Genomic DNA, 27,588 nt, shown 5'->3' on the forward strand with positions numbered 1-27,588 from the left:
CCCCAAAGGCCAGAGCCAGTGGGTCTGAGTTAGCTCTGCTCCTGCTCACCCACCTGTCCCAGAGCAGCCAAGGCTTTCCTCTCCATCTGTCTCTGGTGCTTTCGTCTGGAGAAGACTAAACTGGGCAAATAAATAAAAATCTGCCCATAGGCACCTGCTCCATGGGCTTCTTGGGCAGATAGATGATGCAGGGAAGTGGCCCCTGTGTGCAGCCAGCTCAGGTCCACTGATGTCCTTGTGCCAGAGGGTGCAATAGGGAACGGCACAGGGTGCGAGGAGCAGGATCAGGCCCCGGGGTGTGCCGAGGGGCTGCGGAAGCCGAGGGAGAGAGGCCGGGCCGGCGGGGCGGGGGGCCGGCGCGGAGCCAATGGGGAGCTGGGGCAGGTGGAGGGGGGGGTTAAAACCCCCCCCGGTGGCGGCGGGCAAGCGAGTGCCCGGGAGGAGGAGCGGAGAGGAGGGCTGCCCCCGAGGGCAGCCCCGCGGAGAGCGGCGCGGCGGGGTTCCGCGAGTGAATGCCCGCCGGTGCCGGGGTGGCCCGGGGCTGCCCGGCCGGGCGCTGCCCTGGCAGCCGAGCGGCGGGAGCAGGCACGCTGCGTCTTCCCGGGGGGGGCCGGCCGGGCCATGCCCAAACCCATGGAGAAATCCCAAAACTTCCGCATCGAGGCGCTCCTGGCTGAGGAGCCGCCGAGGAGCGCCTCTCCTCCGGGGCTCAGCCCCGCAGGCAGCCCCGGCCCCGCCGGCCGCACCGACACCCCCTCACCGCGGGCTCCCCAGGCCACCACCCCCCTCGGCCCTGCCTGCTTCGTCCCCAAACCAGGCTTGCTGAACCTCCCCGGCCCCGGGCTGGGCACCCTGCCGGCCCTCTACCCGCCCGCCGTGTACCCGCTGCCGGCCCTGGGGGGCCAGCACCCCGCTTTCGCCTACACCGCCTTCCCCCAGCTGCCGCCGCCGGGCGCCGAGCACCTTAAGGCGGCCGTGGCCGGTTCCTTACCGCTGGAGCACTGGATCCGAGCCGGGATGCTGGTGCCGAGGCTCTCCGACTTCCACGGTGAGTGAGCCGGGAGCGGGGAGCGACCCTCCCATCGGGCGGGACGGGGCTGGGGGCTGAGGCTTTCCGGGGACACACCGGCGTCGATGGGGACCACCAGCCCTATCCCGGGGCCGTGCCCGTCCCGGAGCCCGCAGAGCACGGCTGCCCTTGCGGGGGGTTCCCGGGAAGGGGCTCCCGACCGCCGCGGGCTCGTTGGGCTACGCTGCTGCGGGATGGAAACGAAAAGAAGGAAGCGGCGAGAGCAGCCGGCACCGTGAAACGAATAAATGTCATCCGGTGCGGTTGGGAACGAACCCCCGGTTGCTGGTGCGGTAGGGGCAGGGAGGGGTGCGCGGCTGGAAGCAGCCGGAGCGGGCACGGGCAGCGCGGGGAGCGGCTGCGAGCTCTGTCCCTCGGCGGAGCGGGGCTCTGTCACTGGCAACACGATGGGGTCACCCGGTATTGCCCTGCGCTGGGTGAGCGGGGCTCTGGGCAGCCAGACGGGGCTGGAGGAGTCTTGGCAGTGGGCCACTGGCAGAAAGGCAAGGGGTTAGTCGAGTTCTTAAACCTGGGAGCCATTTACAGACAGGAAAGAAGGAAAGAAAGAAGGAAAAAAAAAAGTATGGCCTGATAAGTCTGTTAATTAATAAACTGGCTGGGTGAATAATAGCACAAAAGCGGAGAAATAACATGAATCGACCCATTCTTTGCTGCTTCCTCAAGTTAGATCAGGTTGAAGGGAAAGAGGCTGTTCCCATCCCACGGTGGCTCGGCTCTGCCCCGGTCTGTGGGATAGGTGGTGACACTGAGGAGAGCAAGGTTCTGTGGGTTGCGTGCCTCCTACGAGTGTCACTGAGAGAAGGAAAAATAATCTGTCATTGTCAGGTGAAGCACCTGCCTGTTCCTCAACAGAGGCCACGCTGGTGCTTCTCAGCATCTAGGTAGCTCCATGCATGGCTCTGTTTCTCCAGAGTAGGTTCCCACACTGTCCCCGTGCTCTGAGCTCAGCTTCTGTCTAGGATAACATAGGTAGTTTCCATTCAGGGTTTCTTCTGAATTCCTTCCAAGTGGCCCCTCTGTCAGAATACAGAGACTGATTTGGAGGATGCACATTTGGAGCTGAAACCTCCCTGAAGTTATTGTCCTTTCTGCCATCTACGCACTGTTGGCAGAGCCTGGCCCTCGTTCTTTGCCAGCTCATTCATCTTCTTGTCCCATTCCATTGGGATTATCTAAGATCTCAAAGTTTTCTCCAGCTTTTGTGGGCTTGCTGTGAGTTTCAAAAGCAGGTCTCTTTCCAGCATGACTTCTCCTGCTCCTGGGTCCCTGCCCAAGCACTCAGCTCATGGGTGGACAGACCGCCCTGCCTGGCTGAGGCTTCCAGAGGCTGAGCACAGGTTTCTGCGCTGCTGCTGGTGGCTGTGTATAGCTCTCTGGGTAGCGGCGGGCAGACACCTGGGAGAAACCCATCTGGAAGCCTCCTTGGGCTTGTTCTAGGGCACCCCAGGGGAGGTCACCTTGTCCTGTGTTCTTAGGAGATTCCAGGACCAAACCAAGAATGAATCCCTTTGGCTGCGCATAGAGGTGTTCTGCAGGCATGGTGTGGTCTGGTCTCTGGGGAAGGAGCAGGACAGCCCCTAAGCTGGAGCAGCTGTGGGATGCCCTGCCTTTGCTTGTTCTGCTCTCACCTGCGTTTTGGGTGCAAGGTGCTGGGTAGATGGCTCGAGGCAGCGGGTCCCTGCACAGACTTGAGCTGGGGCTGCTCGGAGAAGCACTCCTGCTGCCGTGTCCATGGTGCATTCCCTGCCAGCTGCCACCGCGGGTGCCTCTACTGCTGCAATGCGGAGTGAGAGGCCGGTGGGAAAGCTCTGCATGCAGGAGCAGGAAGGTCTCAGGTCCTCTGCTCCCAGCCTGGGTCCCCATCCCAAGGTCTCAGACCCACTGTGGGCACCTGTTCCCCTCAAACTGCATGGGAGGTGTGTTAGGTGCCGGGGTGCTGCATGCATTAGTGTCAGTGGGAGCTGTGACTTATTTGCCCTGGCTTGCAGAGAGTGGGAGCAGAGAGCAGACACCTGCTACAGCAGAGATTTGTAGGAGCAGAGTGTGGTGATGCACAGCTGCAGAGTGGGTGATGCAGGAAGAGCACAGGGCTCCCTGCTGGGACTGGTGCTTGGGTGTCTGCCTGGGGACAGGCTGCACATTGGGGCTGTGGGACTGCTCCACCCGAGGCTGCTGTGTGTGCGGTGGCGTGGCACCAGCAGGAAGCACAGGCTGGAAAATGGCTGGGAAACGGCAGCTGGGAGTCGGCAGTGGGGGAACAGGGACAAGCAGGTTTGGGATGTGCCCCACAGATTGCAGACAGGGCTGCTGGCTGTGGCTGTGATACCGATGGGACCAACTCTCCTCCCAGCCCTGACATCTGGAGGAACACCTCCAATGGTGATGCTCATTTCCTTTCCTTTATCTGCCAGCCCACAAAGCTAAGTGAGCTATAGCTAAACAAAACAAATTAAAACCAAGTGTGTTAATAGCAACCTTGGATTAGCCTTGTTATCAGGTAGATGGAACTGTAACAAATAAACCAATAATTCTTTATAAGCTTTATCTAACTAGCCAGGAGGTAGCTGTCTTGCAGAGCTCCTGGTCCCGGGCTTGGGGACATTGCTCCTGGGCAATCAATTTCTTCACTGATGTTGCAGGCAGATGCTGGGTACCCATCAGAGGGTCCTGGTCCAGCCAGGCTGAAGGTGGATTGAGGCAATATGGGATCCTTGAGGAGATGTCTGGGCTGAGAGAGGATCCCTTTTCAAGCAAGTGTGTGATGCTGAGGCAGTTGTTGGTCTTTTGGTAGGAGCTGGCTTAAGGGGAGAGCCTTCCTGAAGGGTTCCATTTCCTATGGGATGGTGGTGGGGTGGAGAAGCTCACAGCTTGGCTGGCAGAGCCCTGGGAGATGCTGTCTGTATCCCCTGGAGGACATCCCAGAGTGGGTTGGACTGTGGGCTGGTTGGTGGCCTGAAGTGTGTGTCAGCATCACAGAGGGGTTTTAGGGTTGGGTTGGGTTTTGCCAGCAGTGAGTGGGGCAGGAGGCAGCGTGGGTTTCTAGGGACGTTATAGTCTGTGATGGTCACCATTGCGTGGATTGGAGACCTGAAGGTGGAGAACCTGGGCTTGACAGAGGGACCGTATCCCAGCAGCCGATCCTCTGCACTGGTGGTCGTTTGGGCTACATTCCATTTGGATTTATGAGCACCAGCTCTGTCTGTTTGACCCGTCCCACCCAGCACCCGGGTACCCGGGATCAAACCCAGCTGGCGCTCGGTTAATGCCCCTTCATAAATTCCTGCACCGTGCGTCACCACTGTGTTTGTGCAGGGCTCGGGGGGCACCCTGGGAGATGGGCAGGTCGGGATCAAAGCTGGAATCTGCAGGAGATAACGTTGGTGGGTGCCCTGTGCCCCGCAATGAGAGTGAGCCCCTCAGACAGCCCTGCCCTGGGCTGTCCCCAAGTGGGACACAGCTGTGGGGCTCCATCTCACCCCACACAGCTCTGCCCTCTGTATGTCCTCCTGGGGAGCAGTGGGGCTCTGCAGCTGGGGTGTGGTGGGGGCTTTGCAGCAGGGATGTGCCAAGGATCTTTGCCACTTATGTCTCTCTGCACCTCTCCAGCCCTTTACTCCCAGCTGCAGACCTCTGCGTTTGGTTGCCACTGCGGTGCTGGGAGAAGCAGTAAAGCTGAACGCGCTGGGGAGAACAAAGCGAGCGGGCAGGAGATAAGCGGGGATCAAACACGGCGCAGAGCCACCCCACGCGGGCTGCTCAAAGGCCCCTTTGTTCCTCCTGCTCCGGGCCGGCGATGAGAGCAGCCCGGTGAGGGAACCCTCGGCGGTTGGGCAGACACCTGCTCGTCCCGGCAATAAAAAGCAGTGTTAATTTCAGTCGCGGGACTGATCCCGCTTGCACACCGGGGGCTGATAACGTATCTCCGTGGCAATAAAGCCATGGTTGGGGCGGGAGGCGATGGAAGAGGGCTGGCAAAGGGCTGTTCCTTGCTGTCCCCTGACCCCTGTGTGTGTGCCCTGCAGCCACCCCGCAGTCTGCCTTGATGGGGAAGTGCCGCCGGCCCCGCACCGCTTTCACCAGCCAGCAGCTGTTGGAGCTGGAGAACCAGTTCAAGCTCAACAAGTATCTGTCCAGGCCCAAGCGCTTCGAGGTGGCCACGTCGCTGATGCTCACTGAGACGCAGGTACCTGGGGATGGGGGCAGAGGACTGCTGCTGGGGATGTGGGGTGGGATGGCAGGGCAGTGCTGATGCCCCTCCTTTGGCTGCCAGCAGCCCCACTGGCGCTTCTTTCCTGGGCAGAGAGCTCTCCAATGGGATCCAGGCCCTTCCCTTCCTAAGGGCACCCCAGAAACCCGCATTTCAGAGCCTCCCTATCCTTCTGTGCACTGTGGGCCAGGTCTTCTCATGGGGCTAAGTGTCCTCTTTTAACGTCTCTGTGCACATGTAGTGGCATTCTGAGGACTTGGTCCCCTCTGTCCCCAACCTACCCATGCCAGTGTGGGACAGGGGCAGCCCCTGGGACCCCCACAGCCTCCTGCAGAGCCAAAGCACCACAGGATAATGCAGCAAGGGCAGTCTGGGGGGGGACTTCAATGCAGGGAAGGCAATGGGATGGAGTGGGAGGAATGCTAATGGCTGTGGACACCCATGGCCGTGGTGTGATGTCTGCTCCCTCCCGAGCAGGTGAAGATCTGGTTCCAGAACCGCCGCATGAAGTGGAAGCGGAGCCGCAAAGCCAAGGAGCAGGGGACGGCAGTGGAGCCCGAGAAGCCACGGGGGCTCGGCAAAGCTGTTGAGAGCCTGGTGCCCGGCGAGCCCCAGGGACAGGCTGGTGACAGCCCCGAGTTTGGAGGGTGCAGCCCCAGATCAGGCTTCCTGCACCGCAATGCTGAGCTGGGCTATGGCCCCGACTCCTCCTGCTCGGGGGGAGAGGAGGATGAGGAAGAGGAGGACAATGAGATGGGTGCTGCGGAGAGAAAGATGGGCTCTGTGTTGTGAAGAGGGTCCAGGCTGAGGGGTCGGAGCCTCTTGGCTGGCAGGCACAGACTGTGCCCATATGCAGCATGGGGGCTGCAGGGAGCCTGCCCCCCCCACCACCTTTAACTTATGTGTGTTTGGAATCTATTTAATGTGTAATTATTCCTGTGTGTGTCCAGGGGTGTCCCCACATCCCTCCCGTATAAAGCTGTTATCCAGATGCCTCTGCTCTTCCTTAGGGGATGGGGCTCTGCATCTCCTGACCCTGTGCTGCCCTGCTGGCATCCTGCTTGGGGACAGCCCCAGGGCCCTTCTTTGGTTGCTCATAGCCCCTTCCTGATGGTACAGCCGTGCCTGAGCCTGCCCCATGCTGCCCTTCCCCTGGGTGGTAGGGAAGGAGGACGTGCAGCATGTGTGCCTGTGCCTGTCGCATCCCCAGAGCAGTCTGTGTTCTGCTGGGCAGCCTGTGGGCAGGGTGATGCTGGCACCAGCAGCCCTCAGGGCACCTGGCCTCCCTGCCTGGCACCGTGCTTGTCCCATGGAGATGTCTGACCCACTCTCAGCCTCTTTCTAGGTCCATTCCGCAATCCCCTTGGGACTGCTTGTTCTGTCTGAACTTGGATCAGCCCATGGTAATGGGAAGACAACAGCCACCCTCTGCCACCTAGTAGCATGGGTTAAGACATGACCGATGAGCAAGTAGGCTCCCCTCCTCCTCGGGATGCTGGAGGGTCCTGGCAGACTCTATATATAGGGCTGTGTGTGTGTGTATACATATGTAGGCATATAATCCTTCCTCTATATACACGTCTGTGTTCCGTTTGGAGATGCTGTGATGGCAGTGCAGGCTCTGGGACCAGCCCTGCTGTGCCAACCCATCACACACTGGGGCAGGGATGATGCAGGATGGGCTGGGATGCCCTGACCCCAGGCAGCCCATGGCCTCACCGCAATGTCCTCTGCCCTGACCCTGCCCGGGACAGGCACCTCCAGCCTTGGGGCTGTGTCGGAGCACCTGGGTCTGTGGAATGGGAAAGAGGAGCGCAGGGGCGGGCAGCGGTGCTGTGTGTGGGGACAGTGACCCTCAGTGGCTGCTGGCAGCTCGGCAGCTCTCCCTGGGTGCGAGGCATCCTGGGCGCCCTGTCCAAAGGCGACGGGTAGAGAGGGGAAGGAGAGAAGGAAAGGGAGAACAGGGAGCACCAGGAAGGAGGAGGGGAGCTGGAGGGATGTCACAAGCTGAAAACGTTCACCTTGATGGGCCGTGACAGCTTTAATTTCCAGAGTACAACCATTAAAGTGATGGATGGGAGGCGTCCGTCCCGCGCCTGCCGCACGCAGGGACGCGGTGGCTGCAGGAGGGGTTGTTTTGCTGCTGTTATTTATGAGATTGTTTTTGCAGGAGCCGGGCACTCATCCAGTTCTGGGGGACAGAGGAGGGGATGTGGCTGCTGGAGGGGTTGGGGTTCTGATTTACAGCTGCTCACTAGGATGACTCATGGTGTAAACACCGACAAATGCCATTAAAGCTGCATTTCCTCCCTGCCTCTGCCCCAGCTCCGTCAGCCCTGCTTTCTGCCATGCTACACTCTGAGGGGTTGTCCGGGTGTTCCTGAGGGGGACACAAGGGTCCCCTCTGCCCTTTCGCCTGCTTTCACCCAATCCCAGAACATCTTTTGACAGCGGTCACAACTTGTCACTTGGGCCACTGATGTTCCAAGGGGTGGCCCTGCCCCGCTGAGGTGTAATCCCATCCCCACGCCAGTGCTCTCCAGCCTACTGCATCCCACACACACAAGGTACTCCCACCCCTGAACCTCACAGCCCTCTCTCCCACCCCTCCCATGCACCCACACTTCTTCACTGCACCCCTGCTTTCGGCTTCATTCCATCTCTGCCCCTCCTCCAGTGCCTACCTTCATCTTCTCTTTCCCTTAGGCTCACTCCCATTCCCCTCTCCACCCTGCCATCACCCTAGCACCCCTCCATCCATCCTTGCATCCCTGGCATGCTTCCATTTGCTCCTTGCTCTCCTCATCTGTGCTCTGCACCCCTGTCTCCCACCATATGCATTGTGCTCCCCTCCACCTCTGTCTTCCTGTCCCTGAACCTTCCTATCTCCTCCTGCCCTTCATCTGCCCTCTGCACCACATTGACCCCCGCATCTGCACTCCCTTATCTGCCCCTGCACACTTTACCTTTCCCTATCTACCTACCCCCTAAACCACCTGGGCTCCCCCATACGCTCCCTGTGTCCTCTTATTTGTCCCCATGCATCCCCTGTCTGCAGCCTGAACCCCCCCCATCTGCTCCCATACACTCCAACCCGGCCCTCCATATGCCCCCTGCACCCCCCATCCTTCCCCACTCTCCCATCCGACCCCCCCCGTACCCTCTCCACGTCCCACTGCTGCCCCCTGGCGGCCACCTTTCTCCGCGGTTTGACCCGGGGCGGCCACCGTCGTTGCTACGGGAGGCGCCGCCGCCGCGTCCGGTTGCCATAGCAACGGGACGTGTTGCTTCGTGGCGCTGAGCCGGAACCTGAAGGCGAGGTGGGGCAGGCTCGGGCTCGGTGGGCTCGGGCACAGGGAGCTGGGCTGTATTCCCGTGCTGTAGGGAGTGGGGTCCTGCGTCAGAGCCCTGGACTGAGCTATAGGAGCGACGTAAATGCCCCCTTTCCAAGCTGAGGGGGGGCTCGGCTGGCACATGGGGACTTCCGAGGAGGGGTGGTTGAGCCCTGGGGGCTCCCAGGTGCTGGCAGTGAGGAGCCTGGCAGAGGAGCGGTGTGTGTGAGGACGCTCTCCTCTCACTTTGCAGATGCTGGCTCAGGTGCAGGGGGAGCCCCCCGGCCCGGACCCTCTTCGGAGACGGTGCTGTGGCTGTGTCAGGAAGGTGAGTGCTGGGGCCAAGGATGTCGTTGCCATGGGTGGATTTACCGGAAGGGTAGGGGAAGGGAAACAGCCACCAACCCTTTAACCCCTGCTTCTGTAGTTTATGACATCCAGGAGGATCCCACAGGGCTTTGGGGACTCCCAGGCCCTGCCACGGGATGGCTCTGCATCCTTTGCCAGGGTCACAGGCTTTTAGTGCAAGGCAACAGCTGTGGGGGTGACTTTTCCCGCCCCCTTCACAAACTGCTGCTGTTCCCGTTGCAAATTTTGAAGCCATCTTCAAGAAAAGCAAAGAAGAAAGACACATTCTGGGGCATTGAAGTGGCAAAAACGCTCCAGTGGCGTGGCTGGGAGCTTGGAAAAGAGATGATCAAACATCTGGTCCTGAAAAACGTTCATGAGAAAACCCAGAAGCTGAGCTACAGGTGCGTGGGAAGTTCCCTTCTCCTTTCCCTCCTCACCCTCTCACTGCATCTTCATCCCTCTGCCCCGTCCGTCACTTCAGCACCCGCTCTCCCATCCATCTGCGCCTCTTCCCTTGGGCTACGCCCTGCAGGCTGTGTGCACGCTGGCGCGGCAGGACAGAAACCTGCTAATTCAGATGCACAGCCCTCGTTCCCAGCAGGAGTATTTAAAACGAAATGCCTTTTTAAAATTCGGTTTTGCTGATACTTCTGTCTGTGAGGCATTTCCAGTCTAGTGAGATTTGAATTGTGGATGTATGCCAGCCAGCCACTGGTGTGTCCTGAAACCATCGCTCCAGGGAGTCCTGCTGGACATCAGGCCATGCCAGCACTCCCTGTGACCCTGCCCGCTCTGAGACTCAAATGTTTCTGCCCTTAGTAAGAGCTTGGCTCACACTGCATGGCCTGGGAATGTAAAACATTGCTAAGAAAGGGGCAGGTATTTAGAGCTGGGAATGGATTTTCAGGACACCTGGGTTCTGTTCCTGTTTGCTGAGTGACTTTGGGGTCAGCTTTGAAAGCTGCTTCTAACTGTGGGGGTTTGGAGCCTTTTAATACTTTATTCTGCTACCTGACAGAACAGCTGTATGACATCAGACAAAATCTCCTGTTTTCATTTCGTTATCCAGATGTCCTTCCACGCAATTCTTCATCACTGTTTTTCCCCAGCCAATTGCCCTGAGCCCTGGCACGTCCTTAACCCTGCCCATCATTTTCCGGCCCACCGAAAAGGTAAAGTGGCAGCATCAAATCTGCTCTCAGTGCCCAGCTTGGCTTCCAGGGAATGAACCTGTCCTTACGGGACGTTCTAACGTGGGGCAGCGTAACCCTCCTGCAATCCCCGTGTCTCCAACAGCTGGGGGAGCAGTTTGCCTGTGGTTATGACTGACACTTACCAGAGGGCTCCTTGCAAAAAGCATTCCCAGTTTTCCCATCCTGCCTCTCCCAAATGACAGTGAAATAAAATGTTTGAACTACTTGCCCCTGGCTTGATCCCAGAGATCAGTGGGATGAATTTAGTGCAGAACTCAGCTCGAGGGAGCCCGTCTCACTGCTGTCTCCCCTCGCTCCTCCGTGCAGAGGGTCTACGAAGACAGCATCTGCTTTCAGAAGGCTGAGGGTGAGTTCTCTGTTGCCCTGCGCGCTGTGCTCCCGCGCCCCTGCCTGTCCTTCCCAGCCGCTGTCCAGTTGCCTCTCTGTGCCGTGCACAGCGCCGCGGAGACCACATTCACCGTGCGCAATGTGGGGTGAGTGCCGTGTGGCTGAGCTGCCCCTCTTTGTTTTGTCAGGTACGTGGCCACCTTCCTGGGCTTCCCGCTGAGCACAGCTCATTTCAGATCAAACCCATGCGTTTGGCCAGATGCATTAGGGGTTCTGACGTTCACCATTGCTTGTTTCGCACCCTATCCGAGCAGCCCTCTGGGGAAGGCCCATCCTATGCACGATTGCACAGGCAGAATAGCTCCATTCATCTTCTCCAAACGTACTTGCTTCCTAGTGACCTCATCACGGTGTTTGCCTGGGAGACACCCGGCCCTTTCTGCATGATTCCTGACCACGGCATGCTGAGCGCAGGTGCTGAGTGCACCATTAAGGTGCTCTTCCAACCCAAGGCAGCTGCGGTGTGCAACGTGACAGCAACCTGTTGGTTTGGAGTAGAAGAGAAGCAAAAGAGGACCGTGCAGCTAAGAGCCCAGGGTTAGTCACTGTCGCATTTAACGCTCAAAAGACACATATTACCTCTAACTTTAGAGCAGCATCCCACAGGGATACATGGAGGTGTTGCGCTCAGGGGTGATGCTGTGTATTATCCTCTTTAACAGCCAAATACCCCTATCTGCAAGTGAACGTGCCAGGGGAGCAGCACAAAGGCGGACAGCCTGGCAAGTTTCGGGATGTGCTGTGCTTTGGATCGGTGCCAGTGGGCACAAGCGTGGAGAAGTGTGTAGAAATCCTCAACACGTCTGTGGTATGTGGAGAGGTAGACTGCTTCCTGTAAGAGGGTGACAAGCTGGCACGTGTCCCTGCGGGACATGGTTTGGGAATCTCCTTGTAATGCTGTGAAAATAGCCCAGGTGAGAGTGTGAATGATGAGCCCATTTCTTCTCTGCTCGCAGGTTGATGCACCGTGTATGATAGAAAGAGCAAAAGACCCTCTGCTCCAAGATCACGTCTTCTCCTGCAACCTGTCCCATGCTGTTGTCCCTGCCAAAGGGAAGCTGGTCTTGCGCGTACGGTTCCAGCCACAGGCAGTAGGAGAGCACAGCACAGAATACTTCACTGTCACACCCATTGGGTGCCTCCAGCAGACTGTTCTGAAGACAGTTGGCTCATGTAAAGGTGAAAGCCTCCCATGCCTTCCTCTCAGCCCTGCAGGGAAAGCACTAGTGCCAGGGACAAACCCCAGTCCTCATAGATGTACCTCCTGTCACCATCCATGTCGTCCCTGGGGCACTGCTTGAAATTTGCACTCTGTTGAGACAGATGTGAGATAGTTGGAGGTCAACGTGAAGCTGTTTGCTGGGACTGGTGGGTTTGCTGGTGAAGCCATGTTGGCTGGGGAAGATTGGTTGTGTCGTGTTGTTGTTCTAGGCCCTTTGGTGTCCCTGCACCAGTCCTCTGTAGACTTCAGCTGGATCAACCTTGGGGAAAGCTCAGTGCAGATGCTGAAAATCAGCAATGCCTCAGATGTCCCTGCGTACTACCAGTTTGATATTGATGGCAGGGGGAGCGTCTTCTCCTTGGATCGCCCCTGTGGGGTCTTGGAGGGCACAGCAACCCTCGTGCTGAAAGTGACCTTTCGCCCTGCTCACCCCATCAGCTATCACCGCAGAGTGGTGTGCCTCGTCCACCACCAGGTAAGGGAGCAGCGGGTGGTATCGCCACTCTGAGAGCTTTTTGCAGTGTAACCCACCAGGGCTGGCCTCTTGAAGCTAGCAGCCCCTGGAAATCTGTCTATCTCTGTATCTATAATCTATAATCCAGTTTCCAAGGCAATCGTAGAAGGGCATCTTATTTCATACCAGAATTTCTGTTGTTTTCCCAGGAACCCCTGTATGTGGACTTCTTTGGTACCTGCCATTCAGACACTGCTAAGCCAGCCATCCTACAGGCAAGGCACCTCTCCTGGTACCGAACCAACGCAGTGAGGGGGCTGACCTTCTATCCCCCCGATATCCTGAGCTCGATGCTGAAGGATGGGAAGCTGCAGATGGATGAGAAGAGGGCTCTCATGCTGCTTCCTGAGGTATGAGCTGCCCTCCCTGAAGTCCAAGGTGCTACATTTATCCTGCACGCACCGAGATATTCCCATCCCGTAGGTCCCTCTGGACAAACCCCCCAAGGAATACACTGAGGCCAGCTCCATATCCGAATATTTCTATGACGGCGTAAGCAGCGACCTGGCCTTATTTCCGCCTCACGTTAGCGTCAGCCCCAGGGAGTATGATTTTGGGTGCTGCGTGCCACTCTGCAAGGCAGAACCGCTTCCTCTCTGCGTCACCAACCACACCAAAGGGAAGATCACTGTTGCCTGGACTCCAAGCCGTGGCAGCGCTTTCCAAGTGACCCCCGAAAGCTGTGACATCCCGCCTTTGAAGTCTTCAGCTTTCCGTGTCCTTTTCCAGCCCACGCAGCTCAACAGCCTTTACGCCGCAGAGCTGGAAGGTTTTGCCTTCTACAAGGTTAGTAGCAAGGACTAGGGCCAGGAGGCACCTTGCCACCTCCCCTCCCTCAGGCACTCAGCTCTGTCTCCTGCGTGCCTGCAGGTTCTGAGACAATACAGCAACATTGTGGAGGATGCCACCATCTGCCCACCCTGGTGCCTGACCATCAGGCTGAGGGCGCACACGTATGAAGCGGAACGGGAGCACTTCATCCCACAGTACTTCCTGGATGTCCCCAAGGTGTGTGACTGCTGGTGTACTTAAAGAAGTTGGGATTTCGCAGAGATGCTCAGTGTTTACTCGTGAGCTTTTGCTTTGCCCTCGTAGCACCACCCTGAGGCACATCTTAGGTGATTTACCATGATGGGGATACTCCTGATTTGGGACAAAAGTAGGATGCCTGCTGTCCTGTGTTACTTTCCCAACCTCCAATGCGACAGGTTGCACGCAGCGTCTCGTCAGCTCCGAGAGGAAAGCTCTTGGAATCTCCTCCTTGCCAGCTTAAGTGGGTGTAGACACTGACAAGGGTGCTTAGTCCCCTCTCAGGTGCCTTAGGGACTCCACATGCACTTAGACAAATGGAGAGCAGAGCACAGAATCCACACTTTTGTAAGAGGCTTGCAAGGTGGAGTGGAAGTTTTCCTGCTTCTCCCTGCTGTATTTGTAGCACAATAAAGCAGTGATCCTGCTTTAGTTTAAGGTCCCATGCATCTATGAAAGGGGAGAATGGCTGTGTGAAGGGACAAGACCAGACTTAGTGTATTCTCGGATGACTTGCTTCCTTTCCTTGGAGAGAAGCAGCTACAGAATTCTCCATAGGCTCGGGATGGTGCTCATGGAAACCTGGAATTCAACATAAAGCAAGCTCTTTCTTTAAACCGATTCCCCAAACCTAGTGCAAACAAGCCTTCTTGTTTGTTTCCTCCAGACCTTTCCTCCTGTGGCTTCTGACACGGACACCTACTGCAGTGCTCTGCTCTCAAACACAGGCACCTCAATGATAACCTTCAGCGTGAACCAAGCTGCTTGTCCCTCTGTTTTGGTCAAGCCCCACTCGGGACACATCATGCCAGGAGGCCACCAGATTTTCTTTCTCTCCACTCGCCCAGTTAACACTGCATCACAGGAGCACATCCTGCCCTTGCAGCTGAACTCCTGTCCGGGGTACACCAAGGTAAGCAGAGGGAAGGGGAAACTTGTGAGGAAAATTTCTTCCATTGTCCTCATCTTCTTCTCAGTTCTCCATCCACACTGCAGATGGAAGATGCTTGTGATTCCAGACACTCTGTATCCCTTGTTTCCTTGTGTCTCTGTCTCCTGGAATGCACTTTATGATGCTCAGAGTTCAATCCAGGGTCCTTCCCATCCTCCTTCAGCCCCTGTTTCTTCTTGTGTCCATCTTGGAAGGAGCAACACCTTTACAAGGTCCATCCAATGGTCAGCTGAGACTTCTAGCTAACGTTATTGCTTTTCCTTGAATTCCACAGGAGATCGTTCTCCGGAGCTGTGCAGAGTCCCTTCTCTTGCTCTTAGAAGGTCATGGGAATCTGTACTTCAAGCCTGTTTGCATAGGGACATCCTCAACACAAAGGTATACCATAAAGAACTGCACGAGGCTACCCATAGCCTTCACATGGAAGATCCAGCACTCTGACAGCAAGCTCCTGTCCGTCAGGCCAGCGGCGGGGCTCCTCCAGCCCTATGAAGCCATGGTAAGCTCAGGTTCCACTGAAATAACATTGTACTCTCTACAGTACAGCTCTGGTCTGAAGCTCCCGGGAATGTTCTCCTTCCCTTTGTGATTTCAGGCTCAAGCATGGACTTTTACCCCTGACAAGGTGACCAAGTATCTCCTGAGAGCTGCAGTGTTTGTGGGCTGGGAAAGCCCAGCGCCTGTGTCTCCCCAAAACGTTCATTATTCCTTACGGATTGTTGGAGAGGGGGCACTGAGCACCATCAGGGTAAGGAAATGGGGCCTGCTGGGTAGTAGGAGTGGGGCTGAGATAGGATGTGGGTCTTTGGCTCCTCTGGCACTCCCAGCTCTCTTCTCCTATTGCCTGCTCTCCTCCATTTGTTCAGCATGTTGTCCATTGTGGTGGCTAAGATCCAAAGCGGTGGCTACCTTGACTGCTATGCTCTATGTGTAATGGTGACCTTTCCATGGTGGGCTTGTGTTCCAGGCACAAAAGGAACACGTGGACCTTGGAAATGTTCTGGTTGGCAACCTGAAAGGCTGCAGCATAGTACTGCTGAATGATGGGATCTGTTCTCTGCAGTACGTCCTCAGCACGGAACAGCTGATCACCGGGCTTTGTGACCCTGAGGAAGTCTGCAGCGATCCAATGGGTACTGGGGGAAACTAGCCTTGGATGGGGCCCTGGCCCTCCCTTCTTTTCTGCAAAATGGTGCTGGCATGAGCTCAGAGGTTGAGCTGCTTGGTGGCTAACTTGCAACCATCGTCATAAGCTGTGTACTGGACACTTGTGTGCTTTAGGATACATCAGTGATGCCCAGAGCTCATGCCACCTCCTTTCTCCTACAGCTTTGGAACTGGAACACTCCAGAGGGACAATCCCTGCAAGGTCAAAAGCTGTTGTGCGAGTAACGGTCAGGCCAGCCCGGCGGCTGCACTACACCTGGTCGATCAGCTATGCTATCTGCACCCCTGCAGGTGAGAAATGGGTGTTTGTGGGAAGGGAGAGATGTTCCCTCCCAACCAGGCAGACTGTGCTATAATAGACCGAACTGTGCAGGACTATAACCGTTCTAACAGTAGAAATCCTTGTGCTGAGCAGTTCATCATCTCCTGCGCGCTCTCTCCCTTTGGCTTTACTTTTTGGGGGTTAGATATACTTGAGTCATGAGGCATAGAGACCAGGAGAGCTCCAGCCTCCCTCTTGCCATGGTCATAAGACCGTGTGCTCCTCTGCATGACCTTGGCTTCCTATGATGTATCCTGAAGCACATCCTGAGAACTCCATGCAACCACTCCTACGTAGCTGTCTGCTGTCCCAGACAGCTGTTCCTTAATGTCGCATGCTTACTTTTTGGCATTTCTCTCCCAAGTTCCAGATCTTGCAAGTATGAAAGCAGAGCAGCAACCCCTCTTCTGCATAGAAGCCACAGGCATCCACCCAACGTTCCGAATCGCTGACGCCTGCTCAGCAGGGAGTGCCAGTGGCATCAGCAAGCTGCACCTCTGGAGGCTGCTCTCCCTGGACACACTGAATGAATACCTGGAGCGAGACCCGGCTCCCAGTGAGCTCATCTGCAGGGTGCCCACCAGGCACAGGTGAGGTGAGGGGCTCAGCCAAGCAGGACTCATGGATCCTTCATACATACCATACATAAAAGGTCGGAGAAAATCCAAAGGCATTCTTTACACCCAGTATCTTTTCTCCAAAAAGAGCCAAAGGATCGAAGAAGAATCATAAGGATGATAGTGTAGAATCATAGAATGGCTTATGTTAGAAGGAACCTTAAACCATCTAGTTTCAACCCGTCTGCCTCAATGTAATCTTTTCTTTCTCCCCACTGATCAGCACATCGTTGATCCCCCCTGTATACACCCCTCTCCTGCTGGATTTCAACTTTGGGGCTGCCCCCATAGGCTCGGAGCCTGCCCTTGTGATGCTCCTGCTGGTGAATAACGGTGTGGTGCCTGTGGAGTGGTAAGCTGTGCTGGATGGAGCTCATCCTTCCCTCAGGGTCTGCCTGGGGAGATGGGATTGCTTACAGGGGCCGTGAGATGTTAGAGAATGAATGGGGTGGTGTAGTTTGTGTCGTGGGGCTGTGGATGAGGCCTGTTTGTGGGTCTGGGTGGAGAAGCCTGGCTGAAATGAGCACACTGACCTGGGCAAGCTGTCTGTTCCTGCTGCTGACCGGCTCATTGGGTCCCTAGGGCCTTCCTCTTTCCTTCTGACCAGAAGATGGACATGGAACACTGGGCAGAGTATGTGGATCTCAGCCCACAGGAGCTGCACCAGATGAGAATTCAGGATAACCAGCTCTTCAGCGTTTCCCCGAAGTCAGGGAAGCTTCTTCCAGGACAGGAGGAAGCTGTCCATCTCTCACACAGGTGATGGCATCATCCTGCATGCCAGGACAGCAATTTCTGGCAGCATGGCTCCTTCTTCCATGCCAGGACCTTTCCCTCCACATGCCTCTTGCCCAGCAGACATCGGGCAAGTACCAAGTCTCTGAGCCTGTACTTTCTCTGGTGCTCACTATATAGTGATATTCTTGTCTTTGCCATCAGCTAGAGCTCCTAGCCCTTGTGTGCCCGTGGGAGGTGTGCAGGCAGCTGGCCAGCTCTCCTTCTATTGCAGACCTGATCTGAGAAGGGCTGGCACTTCATATGGCCTAGAATCTCAGATCCCTGCATTGGTGTATGACTAAAACCAACACTGCACTGCTTGTTCCCATCCGAGCACAGCTGTCCCCCTCCCTCTCTCAGAGGCCCTTACGCAACAGTGACTCTTTAGCAAGGAAATGAGTTGTCTCTAATGTACCGTGTGACCCTGATTCTACCACCCTTGGCTCAAGGTTGGTTTCTAATTATTTCTTTTCCTCCTCCTCTTGCACTGCTAGACACGATTTCGTTGGTGCCGATCGCCTGCCTGTGTTACTGAAGGCTTCCTACGGCCATGAGATTCTGGTAAGGCAGCAGGTGTTTCTTGCATGTGTTTGCAGAAGGGCAGCAGGCAGGGGCTGGATTACAGGGTGTTTCTCCAGGAGCTGCATGGGGAAGGAGCCTGTGGCCTTCCCCCAGAGTTTGCACCAGCCAAAGTGGAGAACATAAAGCCGACATCGTGACAAACCTGTGAAAACAGCACACTGTGATGTGGCACTGCACTGCTTCCCCAGCCCAGCGGGCATTCCCTGCGCTTCTGGTTGGCTGCTCCTGCTGCAGCCCCAGTGCCTTGGTCCACCCACTTCTTCCTCCTTGCCAACAGCTGAGGAGCTTCCTACTCATTCCTCCTGCTTCGCCACTTGCTAAAGCATCCCAGAGCTGATCTGCTGTGTGTTATCCCATGGCATTTCCTCAGGCTTGGAATGAATTTTTCTCTCTCCTCCTCTCTCAGACTGTCAGTTAGAGTCAGAGTCACCTTGTGCTCTGCCGGGCACAGCTCATGCCTGTCTGAGCCTTCCTGTCTGCCTCTGAAGTTTCCTGTGAGACCATTGTGTTCACACATCTCTTTTATTTTTCTTTTCTTTCAGGACTATTGTCAGCTGAAAATCCAACCCTTTGACCAAGCTGTTTAAACAGTGGCTTAACTGTGCCTTCCCTCAAAGCCCTTGGACGGGCTCCCTGTGCTCTGCCTGCCTGGCACAGAGAGTGGCGATGAGCATTTCACCAGCTGGCCACTGAGCCCTTAGGCTTTGGGGTACCAGGTGCCTTCAGGTTGGAAGGAAGGAAGCTGTTTACTATAAGGGTAGTGTGGCACTGGCACAGGTTGCCCAGAGAGGCAGTGAGTGCCCTGTCCCTGGAGACGCTCCAGGTCAGGCTGCAGGGGCTCTGAGCACCTGATGGAGCTGTAGGTGTTCCTGTTGATTGCAGGGAGTTGAAGTAGGTGGCCTTTGAGGTTCCCTCAAATGATTCTCCGATTCTGTGGCAGCAGCAGAGACCTGGAGCAGCGCAGGTGATTGCAACCACGAAAGGATGCACAGTGCCAGTACCAAAATGCCAATATCAGAATGCAAGAGTGGGAGAGGCTCTTCCTTCTGCAGAGAGGGCAGCTGAGGGGCTGAACGCAGAGTGCTCTCCTTCCTTCCATGGATAAAGAGCATAGAGCCACCACCCCCCAGGGCAGAAATCGCCATAACCCACTGAAATCACCCTTGCCATTGCTGTGCTGATCCTCACCTGGGACTCAGAGAAACCTGCGGAGTAGATGATAACCTTAAGGGAAGCAAACACTGTAATTTCACCCCAGAAGTTAGGTTTTGGAAAGACCAACGAAGCAGAGGTGGAGACCTTCAGGCTAACATATTGCCCTGTCCTGTCAAATTTCAGACTGCTTGACTTCAGAGTCGTGATGTTAGCCAGCCCTCGGGTAATATAAACGGGTGCTTCGCTCCCAAAACGCAGGAAGGTTTCTCACCCATTTCCCCTTGCAGTTTGGAAACATCAGCTCTTGTTCTCCCTTTATTTGTATGGTATCTGGCTTGTTGAGGTCCCTGGAAGGCTGAATACTTGTGTAGTGCTTTGAAAAGATGAATCAATGAAATCCCATGTGGGTCTTTGTTAGCTTTGTATTTCTAGTCCTCTCCCCTTACTTTGCTTATGGAACTGAACTGGAAGGGACTCTTCTGGAAGAATCAGCATTCTCTGCTCTTGTTTAAGCTGCTGATACACGCAATATCTCCCTCAGGTGTCCATCCAAGGCTTCCACCTCCCATCTCTAATGTCTTCCTCATCCTCTGTGCATGCACTTGGAAAGTAGCCGTGCTTTAGGCTAATGGCAAATTGCAGTGACTTAACTTCCTTTGTCCACGCAGAGACGTTATGAGCTCAGTTATTCCTTCTCAGCTCCTGTCTCCAGGCAGCAGAGAGCTCGGGGGTGCTTTGAGGTGATCCTGCTGGAAAACTTGCACCATGACTCATCTGAGCCAGCTTACAGCTTTCTCAACACGCAGAACCCCGTGTCTCTTCCTTTCCGTGAACCAGCTCTGTAACTCCATCTGCTTTGCACGACGTGGTGGCTGATTTACTAACAGGATACTGTTAGTCATTACTCAAAGACCTAAAATTCCAAACCTGGGAGCTTCGGCAGCCTTTGGACTCTCTGTTGGTCACATTCTTGGAGCAGCAAGTTCTGCAGAGTGAGGGCTTCCAAGTGGTCCCTTCTAGGAGGAGGCCACTACTCACCTCAACCCTTCACTTCCCAAAGAGCTCGGTTGTCACAGCAGTACAGCCTGCCATGTGCAGATGCTTCCATACAGGGAGAATTTCTCTTGTATACCTGCAAAGAGCACTGAGACTGGTGCCTGACACGTAAAGGAGAAATGTGCCATATCTGATACAACCTGCAAACCTCTCAGAGAAAAGCCAACAGTCGAGCAGGCTCTTCAGCTCCTTGTCTTTGCCTTTGGGCTCGCTGTCCAGGTGTTACCAATGTAAGGCTGTGAATGTATCGCCCTCAGCTTACAAAGTATTTGGTGTCGTCATTGTTGATGGGGCCAAGGCTTTATGAGACAGTGACTGCATTTCTTTCTGCCGTAGCTGAACTTTAGAGGAATGACGGTGGAGAGGGACCAGCGGTACGTTCATTTTGCTTCCTCCAAGCATCTCTTCATGCCCATTGCAATTGGGACATCCCAACCCCCGACGCAGGTGAGCATCCTGGGGCCAAACCCAGCAGCAGCAAATGCTGAACCAAGTACCAGGCATAACAATTGGGTGCTGAGATGGTTGTAGGGAAGGCACCTCTCCTTACCTCCACTTCTATGAGATTTGGCATTGGCTCCAGCCAGAATGCTTATAAAGTATGTTGGACTCTTCCCCTGTTCTCTTATGTTGGATCCAAGTGATGACTTGTCTAGCTGCTCCAGGCACTCTGGAAATAAATCCTAATTAGTTTCTTAGTAAATTAGTTAAACTTCCTTAAATACTTATTCAGCAAAAAAAGGGAGCTTTGATTCTGTTCTGCCTAATTTACTTGGGAAATGAGCAAGACTGAATTGAATTAAAATCACTTTAGTAAGAATGTTTTTGCATTTCAAGTAATCCGCTTTACAGCAATTTCTTTAGCTAATTTGTATTAATTTTCCCCTGACTGAATTCACAGGGCACCACTTGGAGAGCCATTGTAGTCATCAGCGTACATGTGTAGTGATAAACCTTCAGCACAGAGCCTATTAGAGCCTCTGTGATAACTCCTGACGCTATGACGTCCCTCATTCTTAGGAGACGAGCTGACTAATTAATTATTAATGCTTATCAGAGTCCTCTGGGGAAGTTTAACTTGTGCAGGGTTGTCACGAGCATTGCACTCTCTGATTCACACTAGATTTATGAACTCTACAATGGTGGCTCCATGCCGGTGATGTTTGAGGTTCAGCTGGACAGCATCACGAGGGTGCAGAAGGATAATTATCAGCATCCTGTATTTATCTGCTTGACTCCCAGAGGAGAAATCGCCCCTGGCACGATGGGTCATATTGAGTGGATCTTCTCACCACTGGAAGCCAGGAAATACTTGGTAAGGCCTTTCTCATGACTGCCAGGAGCAGTTTCTGCTGCCCTATGCCTCACTTTCTTTAGATCTTGTATTGATTTTTGGTCCGTGCTATGCTACAGCTGAATTGAGCTCCATCCCTCCAAGAAGCAGAATCTGAGAGCAGATAGGTAGTCTCGTAAGTCTCTTCATCCCTAAGAACACATATCTTCCACAGCCAGAGGCATCACAATGCATATTTTTCAAGGATCTAACAGTGCTCAAGGGGTATAAACAATATCTGGTCAGATTTGTAGTTCACTGCTGGCTTCCAGCAACTCCCACAAAAGAGACCGAAGCTGAAGTATTTTATCACTGCAAAGTACACTACTGAAAAGGAAGAAAAAGAGCCTGGATTTCTCTTCACATATGAATGTGGTTTACACAAACCGATTGCAGTCTGTTAGCCAGAACATTGCCTATTTGCATGTCTCTCCTAATTACACCTTTGGACTTCATTCTCTTATCTTGTCCAAGGCAGGTTGATGTTCCCATCCACATCCTGGGGGGTGATTCAGCTCTGATCACCTTCCAGGGAGAAGGCTACGATCCGAAAGCCACAGAAGAGAATGCCACTTTCAGAGAAGTTTTGTCCCCTTCAGTCCTTCTGGGTTCCGCCAAACTAACTGTGCCTGGGCAGGTAAGTCCAGGTGTGCTGGTATGGGCGATATGATTGGACCAGAAATGTGTGAAAAATCCCCCTCTCCCCCAGTACCAGCAGAATGCCCTGCTCCTTGCTTCCTCAATCCCACTGCAACGGGGCTGTTTCACCATGTTTCCTGCAGGCTGCCTCCTTATCACACCACAGGATTTGCATCGGGAACATCCCGAACTGCACCAGAGCCAGTCGACTGGTCTTTCTCAATAATATTGCAGAGAGCAAGGCAGTTGTGTTCACCTGGCGGGCAGGCACTGTGAAAGACAGTGAGGTGAGTCCTTTCTTCTTTTTCCTCTGCTCTACTCTACCCTTCTCTACTTTACTCTACTCTACTCTAATCTACTCTACTCTAGATGTGGTATAGTGGATGAGGAACTCCTTGCCCATCTCTGCTGTGTCACAAAAGGATCTTCCTCTCCATTTTCAGCCAGCTAGGGAACATTTGAACTAGCTGCTGGAAGGAAAGGGAAGAGGAAAAGTGAAGAGGAGGGCCAGGATATGAGGAAAATGACAAGAATTCAGAAAGGGAATCTGAAGATTTCAGTAGGGATACATGAACCTAGAACTACAGGATGTGATAATGAGTCAGGACCCCATCTGTCAGCAAAGCCCACAGTCATTCTCAGGAAATATCGTCTGCATCTCTCTAATGCCACCTACCACTGAGAATAGCACAGAGAACCCCACAGATGTGTACTTCCTGCAAGGAGAGAGCACATAGCAAGGGCACAGGACAAAGAAACAAATCCTCTGTGGCTTATTTTTTTTTTTCCCCCACAGGTATTGCAGATTGCTCCAGAGCAGGGAGTTGTGCAGCCCGGAGGGAGCACCCCCTGCTTCATCACGCTGCGGCCTTCAGGGAGTGTGTCCTTCCACAGCATAGACCTGGTGTGTGAGGTGAGAACCAGGAGTCCGTGTGCTCCTATCTCCTGGGCTGGCCCAGCAGTCTCTGCCTGCTGGCTCTGTCATTTGCAGCTCCTTTCCCTGCTCCCTCAGTCACGGTGTGCTCCGTAGGTGTACATCCAGGAGTCCCTGGTTCAGTATGAGAGGGACCTGCAGGAGTGGGAAAGGGAGAAGGAACGGCAGGCAGTGGAGTTCACCATCACAGAGCAGGACCTCAGGGCTGAGAAGAAGCTCAGGCCATCCCCTAGGGTAAGTGCTGCCAGAACTTCACAACAGCTTTGCTCGGCTTGGGAACAGCAGCCAGGTGTCAGCAAGAAACGTTCTATAAGAAAATCCAGGAGAGCTGGTAAGAGGACAGAAGGCTCTCATCTCCTCAGGATCTCATGGCTGGTCTGTGGACAGTGGGAAATGGAACTGACTTCTAGCCAAAGATCCTCGTGTATTCTCTTTAACACCATGAGAGGGGATAGCAGAGGGAGGAGCTTGAAAATTATTTTACTAAACACAGTGCAAACTCTGCATTTGCTAAGGATCATCTGAAATTTAGAAGGGCATGAGAAGCTTTAGGAAAAAAAAAAAAAAAAACCTGTGGCTCTGGAAATTGGTAGTTGAATTTGTAAACACAGATAAACAGTGGCGTGAAGCATGTAAGTACCATGAAGAATGAGGCCAGTGCAGAATGGGAGGGCTCGGTCACTGGCTTTCAGCTGGGGCAAGGTAAAACAGAATCCTGGAGTCTTGTTCTGCTCCTTATCTTTCCCTACGCTGTGATTTCTCTTTCTCTCTCTCTCTTTTTTTCTTTTTTCTTCTCTTTTCTTTTTAGAGGTCTTCAGATTCTGCTGAGAGAGAAAGCCCCTGTGAGCCCTCAGCAGTGGTCAGGAAATACAAGGTAAGTCAGGCTCGTCTCAGCCACTGCAGAATCAATCTGACTGCGTTAGAACAGAGGCAGATGCTGGATCTCGCAGCGTGGGAGCCTAGGCAGAGAGCGCACCAGGATTTGTAGCTTCAAGGCTTTGGGACACAGACTGTTTGGAGGAGCCAGGAGAATCAGACTGTCTGGCTGTGTCCTGTGGGCAGTAACTTTCCAGCTGAAGGGAATGGGAAGTGAACTTGGAACCCTGCGTGCACTCATGACTGCAGCAACCCTTTTTGAATAGGTTTGGAAGGTTTTGAACAAACAGAAAAATTCCATGTGGGCAGGGCAGGCAGCACCTGAACTGGTGTCACACTGGGGCAGTGAGGCTATAAGGTCAGGGCATTCACCGGGACAAGCATTAAGGATGGCTGGGGAGGCATGAAAGCAGTTCCACTCAGCCCAGTCCCGTGGCTGCAGCAGCAGTAAGGACCTGCATTTCTTGCTCTCCGACAGACACTGCCCCCCATTAAGAACCACCCAGCAGTCAACCAGCCTGTGGGGCACTTGCAGAGGAGGCTGCTGTCAGGCAAAGAAGCCAGCCATGTGTGGGTCAAGCCAGAGCCCCCCAGGCCCATCCTTTTACACCTTGAAGTGACAGCAAGGTCCCATTCTACTGAGGACTTCTTTAGTAACTTCTCCTCGGAGTTCCCGAAATACTTCTTTCCCCGGTAAGAGACTGGGAAGACAAGTGGCCCTTTGGGAGATACTGTCAGAGCATAGTGCTCCTTTGGGAGAATGCCTCCCCCCCGACACCTCTGCAGCTCCCTGCTTCCTGCAATACTGCTCTTCAACCAGGAGGCTGCAGGTCTGCAGGAGCTCACTTTGGTAGTGCGGCACTGATGGAACATCTCCCTGGTTCACAGCCCTGTCATCCCCCAGCTGCTCTTTGTGGATGGGAGTGTAGACAGAGACAGGATGGAGATGGACCCCAGATGGCTCTCCCTGGCTACTGCTTCCAAAGAGGAACTGCAGATAGTGACTGACATGCTGATAGGTGTCATCAGGTGCGTGCCCCTTCATCCTCACCCACTTTTCAGCCCCTGTCTTCCAGGTTCTCCCTCTGGCTTGCTCTGGCTTGTGAGGATCCTCTGGGGTCACTCGGATAACTGATTTTCTGGGACTCATTCCTCTTTTCCTCCTCCCAGAGGCCTCTTGGAGAACACCCAGTTCCATGATGCAATGAGGAGAAGCCTGCAGGAGCCCATCCCATATTTCTCCCAGTTCCAGCACAAAGAATCAGCAAAGACCCGACTTAGAGGGCAGTGCTCCAAGGTCCCCTCCCGGCTCTCCACTTCTCCAGATCTTTTCACCAAGGAGAATGGAGAGAGGAAAGAAATGAACCAAGAATCCTCTCCCAGCAATGATTTTCTGGGCTCCTGGGAGGGCCTGAGTGAGGTTTTTCACCATGAGCAGCTGAGGGAGCAGAAGACGATGATGAAGGGGTGAGGAAGATCTGCACATGCAGAGCAGCTGCTCATTGGCCTCAGCCGATGTAGAAAACAGCATGTGCTCTGCTGCTGTGCCTGCTGTATGCTGGGGGGAGCTGCAACAAGCATCCTTCCTTATCGACTGTCTGATAACCCCCCAGGCAGCCGGCCTTCGGGAGTCTGGTGGAGATGGTGCTGGAAAACACACTGCAGAACATCCTGGTGGAAGCCAGCCAGGGGGAGGTGGTGCTGACAGCCCAGCCCAGGGTCATCTCTCTGCCCCCCACCCCCTTCCGAAGGTAAAGGACCCATCCTTAATGCGCCAAGCTGAGGCACAACTCATTTTCTAGATTAGCCAGATTGGGGTCTGAGCCCCCTGTGAGCGAGGCTTTGGGGAGCCCAGATCTCCTTCCTTGGCAGCGTGCTCAAACAGCTCAAGTAGCAGAAAGGGGGCAAAGCTCTCCTGGTCTGAGATCGTGTGGGAACCAGTTAGGTGGAGGGAATGGCCAGGTGAGAAGGCAGATGCAGGGCTGAGGGCAAACAATGAAGATTTGTCCAGTCCTGGAATGACTAGAGGGAGAAGATGGGACCAAGGGAAGGTTATTGAATGGAGATGTCATCTCCAGAGCTGCAGAAGTCTTGTCCAGATGGAGGTGGAATATTCCCTGAGATCTCCCAGGGACAGATGTTGTCCTGGAGGGAGGCGGCAGCAGGCTGCACTGTCCTCACCCCAAAGGCAAACTCTTTTCTTTCAGAATCACCAGTTCAGCACCCTAAGCCTCAAGAGCATAGCCGTGGCACAGCGTGCTGCTTGAGCTCTGCAAGCACATCGCATCTCCACTCTTCATCCCATCCCCGTGATGTCCAGAGCCGCTCCGACCCTCCCACCCCATGACTCGCTACCAGCATGCTGCCTGCCTCCACGGCTGTGCATCCCAGCTCCGGTTTGAATCTTCCGGCAACTCCCTGCTCCGAGGGCTGCGCTGCAGCTCCCGCAGACAGTGAGGGGCTGCAGCGCTTCCAGCCCACCCAGCAGCCCAATAAAAGGAGCTCAGCCTCTGCAGACACAGACACTGGCGTGTAATAGGATGTTATCAGTGCATCTGGGTTTAGTAGTGCCTTGAGCGAGCTCTCTCCTTTTAAACCTGCGCGGTTCTCACTGCGGGAACGGGGTGCCGTTGAGCTTCGGCTTGCCTCGTGGCTCTGACCGTCCCTTCCCACACGTCGCTTAGTCACAGCCGGGAGGTGGCACTGTTAGTTCTCGGAAAGCCCCGGTGCCAGCGCAGGACGAGAGCCGCTCCTTCTTCCCCTCGCAGCCCCCGGGAAAGCCACGCGTTGCGGGGTGCTTCAGCCCTGCTTGGCAGACGGCAGATGCAGGCTGTGCCCGGGGGTGCTGCCGCTCTCCCGGAGCTCTGCTCGCTGCAGGAGCCCTGCGTGCGTAACGCATACTGAGCCCCAGGGCCAAGCTGTTCCCGCTGTCGGAGATACTGTGCTGCCAGCTCAGACTGCACATCTCCTCCTCCCTCCCCAGCGCGCTGGGTGCCAGATCTCCCACGGCAGCTTCTCTGTTTTGCGGGCCGGGGCCGAGCAGGGGCTGGGTGCCACCTCCTTGCTCCCCAGCAAGGCAGCGGCAGCTGTCCCGTACGTTTGTGGTGAATCTGCCAGGTGCAGGCTCCTCACTAGGATTTTCTTGGTACAGGTTCCTTGCTGCCTTCCCAAAAGGGCAGCATGGGCAGCGCTCTCGCCGTCCTCCTTAAGCGGACGAGATCCAGCTGCCTGCAGAGCCCCCGGGGCCACCCGAGCAGTGGGGATGGGGCGGGTGACCGCATCCGTCCCCGGGCCCGCTGTGCGATGATGAGGTCTGGGAGCTGCCTGCACATCTGCAAGAGAGATGTCTCTTCCCTTTGCAGTGGGTGTGAGATGGCCGTGTGTTCCCCGTGGCTGGGATGCTGGGGCTGGTGGCCAGGCTGCCTGCAAGGATGGGGAAAGTTTGGCAAACCATGGGCTCCACGGTCCTCGGGAGCGCTCCGTCGGCAGGCAGTTTGTGCAGCACACAGCAGCCCTTTTCTTCTTCGTTGCTAGTCCTGGGAAGGGTGGGATGGCCTTGGGGCAAGTGGGCAACAGAAGCTATCCTGAATCCCATTAAAACATTTAACACCTGCTGAATCGCGCCTTTGTCTGGGAGATAAAGGGAGGGGAACAAAGCCGCTCTTGGTCTTCCCTGCTACGGTGCCTGCCAGGCATGGTTATCCCATTTGCCTGAATCCCACCTCGTGTGACCCCACGTCCAAACAGGAACGGGGAAAGTGCTGGAGGACAGTCCCCGTGCCCCATGCCCCTAACACGGAGTATTAGGAACCTGGGCAGGTCCTGCCATGAG

General features: G+C 55.0%; 2 protein-coding genes across 8 annotated transcripts; both read left to right on the forward strand.

Annotated features, from left to right (window-relative positions):
- Positions 441-7,087, forward strand: LOC110399849 (motor neuron and pancreas homeobox protein 1-like). The gene is made up of 3 exons (XM_021399223.1): positions 441-1,048; positions 5,113-5,273; positions 5,775-7,087. The coding sequence occupies exons 1-3, from the start codon at positions 622-624 to the stop codon at positions 6,087-6,089; spliced, it is 903 nt and encodes a 300-aa protein (XP_021254898.1). The 5' UTR covers positions 441-621; the 3' UTR covers positions 6,090-7,087.
- On the forward strand, positions 8,529-26,281 carry CFAP65 (cilia and flagella associated protein 65). Of its 7 annotated transcripts, none has more exons than XM_021399218.1 (33): positions 8,529-8,617; positions 8,883-8,957; positions 9,230-9,381; positions 10,050-10,152; positions 10,501-10,667; positions 10,919-11,118; positions 11,244-11,389; positions 11,538-11,760; positions 12,013-12,278; positions 12,467-12,667; positions 12,741-13,103; positions 13,188-13,325; positions 14,014-14,259; positions 14,573-14,797; positions 14,894-15,046; positions 15,266-15,431; positions 15,628-15,756; positions 16,152-16,377; positions 16,628-16,756; positions 16,987-17,163; positions 17,676-17,742; positions 20,311-20,421; positions 21,098-21,289; positions 21,786-21,944; positions 22,090-22,233; positions 22,743-22,859; positions 22,977-23,114; positions 23,689-23,754; positions 24,235-24,449; positions 24,645-24,785; positions 24,927-25,223; positions 25,370-25,507; positions 25,964-26,281. In XM_021399218.1, exons 2-33 carry the CDS (start codon positions 8,883-8,885, stop codon positions 25,983-25,985), a joined length of 5,292 nt encoding a protein of 1,763 aa, XP_021254893.1. In that variant the 5' UTR covers positions 8,529-8,617; the 3' UTR covers positions 25,986-26,281. The 7 variants fall into 7 exon arrangements, with proteins under 7 accessions (XP_021254893.1, XP_021254890.1, XP_021254889.1 ...); XM_021399215.1 differs by having other exon boundaries at positions 8,600-8,617; positions 9,137-9,381; XM_021399214.1 differs by having other exon boundaries at positions 8,608-8,728; positions 9,137-9,381.

This window comes from Numida meleagris, chromosome 5, assembly GCF_002078875.1.
Source record: "Numida meleagris isolate 19003 breed g44 Domestic line chromosome 5, NumMel1.0, whole genome shotgun sequence".
In the NCBI taxonomy this organism is placed as follows: Eukaryota; Metazoa; Chordata; class Aves; order Galliformes; family Numididae; genus Numida; species Numida meleagris.

What these genes read in the sequence shown, in the direction of transcription:
- LOC110399849 (XM_021399223.1), top strand. Translation starts at nt 622, where the DNA reads ATGCCCAAACCCATGGAGAAATCCCAAAACTTCCGCATCGAGGCGCTC. An exon ending in GAGGCTCTCCGACTTCCACG is followed by an intron (nt 1,049 to 5,112) that starts GTGAGTGAGCCG and finishes TGTGCCCTGCAG; the next exon opens with CCACCCCGCAGTCTGCCTTG. An exon ending in TGATGCTCACTGAGACGCAG is followed by an intron (nt 5,274 to 5,774) that starts GTACCTGGGGAT and finishes CCTCCCGAGCAG; the next exon opens with GTGAAGATCTGGTTCCAGAA.
- CFAP65 (XM_021399215.1), top strand. Translation starts at nt 8,883, where the DNA reads ATGCTGGCTCAGGTGCAGGGGGAGCCCCCCGGCCCGGACCCTCTTCGG. An exon ending in TTTTCCGGCCCACCGAAAAG is followed by an intron (nt 10,153 to 10,500) that starts GTAAAGTGGCAG and finishes TCCTCCGTGCAG; the next exon opens with AGGGTCTACGAAGACAGCAT. An exon ending in GACAGTTGGCTCATGTAAAG is followed by an intron (nt 11,761 to 12,012) that starts GTGAAAGCCTCC and finishes TTGTTGTTCTAG; the next exon opens with GCCCTTTGGTGTCCCTGCAC.